Source organism: Crinia signifera, chromosome 5 (genome assembly GCF_055691185.1).
Source record: "Crinia signifera chromosome 5, ASM5569118v1, whole genome shotgun sequence".
NCBI classification, from domain to species: domain Eukaryota; kingdom Metazoa; phylum Chordata; class Amphibia; order Anura; family Myobatrachidae; genus Crinia; species Crinia signifera.
This window is the reverse complement of record NC_139221.1, coordinates 314,841,213-314,844,030: the sequence shown is the minus strand read 5'-3', so window position 1 is coordinate 314,844,030 and position 2,818 is coordinate 314,841,213. Positions and strand designations below refer to the sequence as shown.

At 54.0% G+C, this 2,818-nt stretch overlaps 1 protein-coding gene across 1 annotated transcript; it reads left to right on the top strand.

Annotated features, from left to right (window-relative positions):
* The first annotated feature begins 705 nt into the window (after positions 1 to 705).
* On the top strand, positions 706 to 2,431 carry LRATD2 (LRAT domain containing 2). The gene is made up of 2 exons (XM_083144837.1): positions 706 to 948; positions 1,310 to 2,431. Exon 2 carries the CDS (start codon positions 1,314 to 1,316, stop codon positions 2,136 to 2,138), a length of 825 nt encoding a protein of 274 aa, XP_083000963.1. The 5' UTR covers positions 706 to 948; positions 1,310 to 1,313; the 3' UTR covers positions 2,139 to 2,431.
* The last annotated feature ends 387 nt before the right edge of the window (positions 2,432 to 2,818 follow it).

Sequence of the window (2,818 nt, the reverse complement as noted above, 5' to 3'; positions counted from 1 at the left end):
CTGACCCTTTCTCTGCTCCTACTGCTGCACCTGACCCTTTCTCTGCTCCTACTGCTGCACCTGACCCTTTCTCTGTTGCTACTGCTGCACCTGACCCTTTCTCTGCTCCTACTGCTGCACCTGACCCTTTCTCTGTTGCTACTGCTGCACCTGACCCTTTCTCTGTTGCTACTGCTGCACCTGACCCTTTCTCTGTTGCTACTGCTGCACCTGACCCTTTCTCTGCTCCTACTGCTGCACCTGACCCTTTCTCTGCTCCTACTGCTGCACCTGACCCTTTCTCTGCTCCTACTGCTGCACCTGACCCTTCCCTGCTGCACCTGACCCTTTCTCTGCTGCTGCACCTGACCCTTCCCTGCTGCTGCACCTGACCCTTTCTCTGCTGCTGCACTTGACCCTTTCTCTGCTGCTGCACCTGACCCTTTCTCTGCTCCTACTGCTGCACCTGACCCTTTCTCTGCTGCACCTGACCCTTTCTCTGCTGCTGCACCTGACCCTTTCTCTGCTGCTGCACCTGACCCTTTCTCTGCTGCTGCTGCACCTGACCCTTCCCTGCTGTTACACCTGCAGGAACCTTGTAAACCGGACAGAACACGGCTGCGAAGCTGAACTTGCGAGATGACGGTGTCCCGGCTGCGCACACCCTGGGAGGGGACACTGGCGGCGGGGAGGAGGAGTGCACAGGGAGGGAGGGGGCGGCAGCGTGGTGCAGGAAGCTGTGGCAGACAACACTGTGTGCATTAGGGCTCCGGCAGTCGGGGCTGAAGGAGCAGAGCTGGGTGGCTCAGCCCGAGGTGCGGCGGTCTCTCTCCGGCACAGCCCAGCACAGAGGCACCGCCAGGGGCAGCAGAACTACACCATGCTCCGTCCCTGGTGCCTTCCCCTTCCAGGACTCAGCTAGTAGCGGTGGAACCCCTGTGCCTCCAGGAGTGGAGGGCTGAGTGGAGGGTAAGTGCGTCCTGCGCCTAAGCGCAACACCTGCGCTCCGGCTGCGTCTGCGGGAAACTTCTCCCACCTCATTCATTGCAATTCTCTTTCTTTCTTATCCTGTGTTATTCAATAGCTGCCTCATGGCCAGGAACAAGTTAATCACCAGGCAGCCATGTGTGTGTGCTTAGAAATGAAAGCAGCCTTTCCTCACCCTAGGGTGGGGTGGGTGCCTTCTGCACACCGCCAAGTTCCTCGGCAGGAGCACCCTACCTACTTACTTAATTCCCTACCCCTGTTAGCTGCTGCCTGATGGGAGCTGATGCCTGGTGGAGCAACAGGTGGAAGCTGATCTCCTAATGGGTTTTGTCTTCTCTTGCAGGGAGATGGGGAACCAGGTGGAGAAGCTGACCCACCTAAGTTACAGAGAAGTCCCCACCGCTGACCCTACAGGTGTGGATAAGGATGAAGGACCTAGGATAGGGGTCTCCTACATCTTCTCAGCTGATGATGATGACCTGGAGGACACCGGCCATGACCCAGATAAGCAGGGCCCTCTGCAGGAGGACCTTCAGTACGACCACTGCAATGAGGTGGAGTGCTTGGTGTACTACAGAGATGAGTGCATCTACGAGAAGGGCTTTGGTGCTGGGGAGCAGCTGAGCACCTACTCTCCAGAGAACCTGTTGAACAAGTGCAAGCCTGGGGACCTGGTGGAGTTTGTAGCCAAGAACCAGTACCCCCACTGGGTGGTGTATGTGGGTGACTTCCAGGTGGTCCACCTGTACAGGTTGGAGATCACCAACAGCTTCATGACAGACGCCAGCCAGGGCAGAAGGGGCAGGATAGTCAACAACCAGTACAAGTACAAGCCCCTGAGCCCTGAGATGGTGGTGCAAAACGCCATGGAGCAGGTAGGGGCCAAAGACCAGGAGCTGAGCTGGAGGAATTCTGAGTGTTTCGCAGCCTGGTGCAGGTATGGCAAGAGGGAGTTCAAGATAGGCGGAGAGATCAGGATAGGCAAGCAGCCCTACCGGCTGAGGATCCAGCTCTCTGAGAAGAAGAGCCACACTCTGGAGTTCCAGAGTCTGGAGGACTTGATCATGGAGAGGAGGAGGAACGATCAGATTGGCAGGGCAGCTGTGCTCCAGGAGCTGTCCAACCATCTCCATGCTGAGGAAGAGGTCAGGACTGAGCACAATGGCAACTGATGGATTGGAACCGAAGGCTGAGAAATTGAGCTGCGATAAGCCCTTTGGGTTGTTTCAGCGCAGTTTTATTCAAAAGGCATTGTGGTAGGAAAGCTGATTAGTGCTGCCTGGACTTAACCCTTTCCACCAGCTCTCCTCTATGAGGTCTACTGCAGAGACTGGATCACACGTGCGGAGCGAATCAATGGGTTACAGTACGCTATCTGATCACGTTCTTGGTGCAACAATCATTCCGATCACTTTCTTGGTGTGTGTGTGTGTGTGTATAATATATACACTATTTCTCCAAACCCCCCCCCCCCCCCCCCCCCTATATTATTATTCTCACTCTCTCAAATCATTCGCTGATATAAGATTAATTCATATTTTTCTTTACTGCATACAATTTACAATGACATCTATATTCTACTAGATATGTATTTTTGATTATTATTCTCGGCCAAATCAAGGTGTACAGCTGAATGCAGGCGTGAAGCTTTCTTATTCCCGTGATCTATGTCTCCTTCCCGGTCCATGTTTTGCATAACGGTCACATTTTGTGCTCATAAAAATGATTTGTACACTTTAATTTTAGCATGTGGACTGCTGCGCGTAGAGGGAGATCGGGGCGGCGGGGAACCGTTTTGTCATCCGAGATCTGTTGTCACCGTAAAGGAAAGTGCGGCTGCAGAGATCTGTGT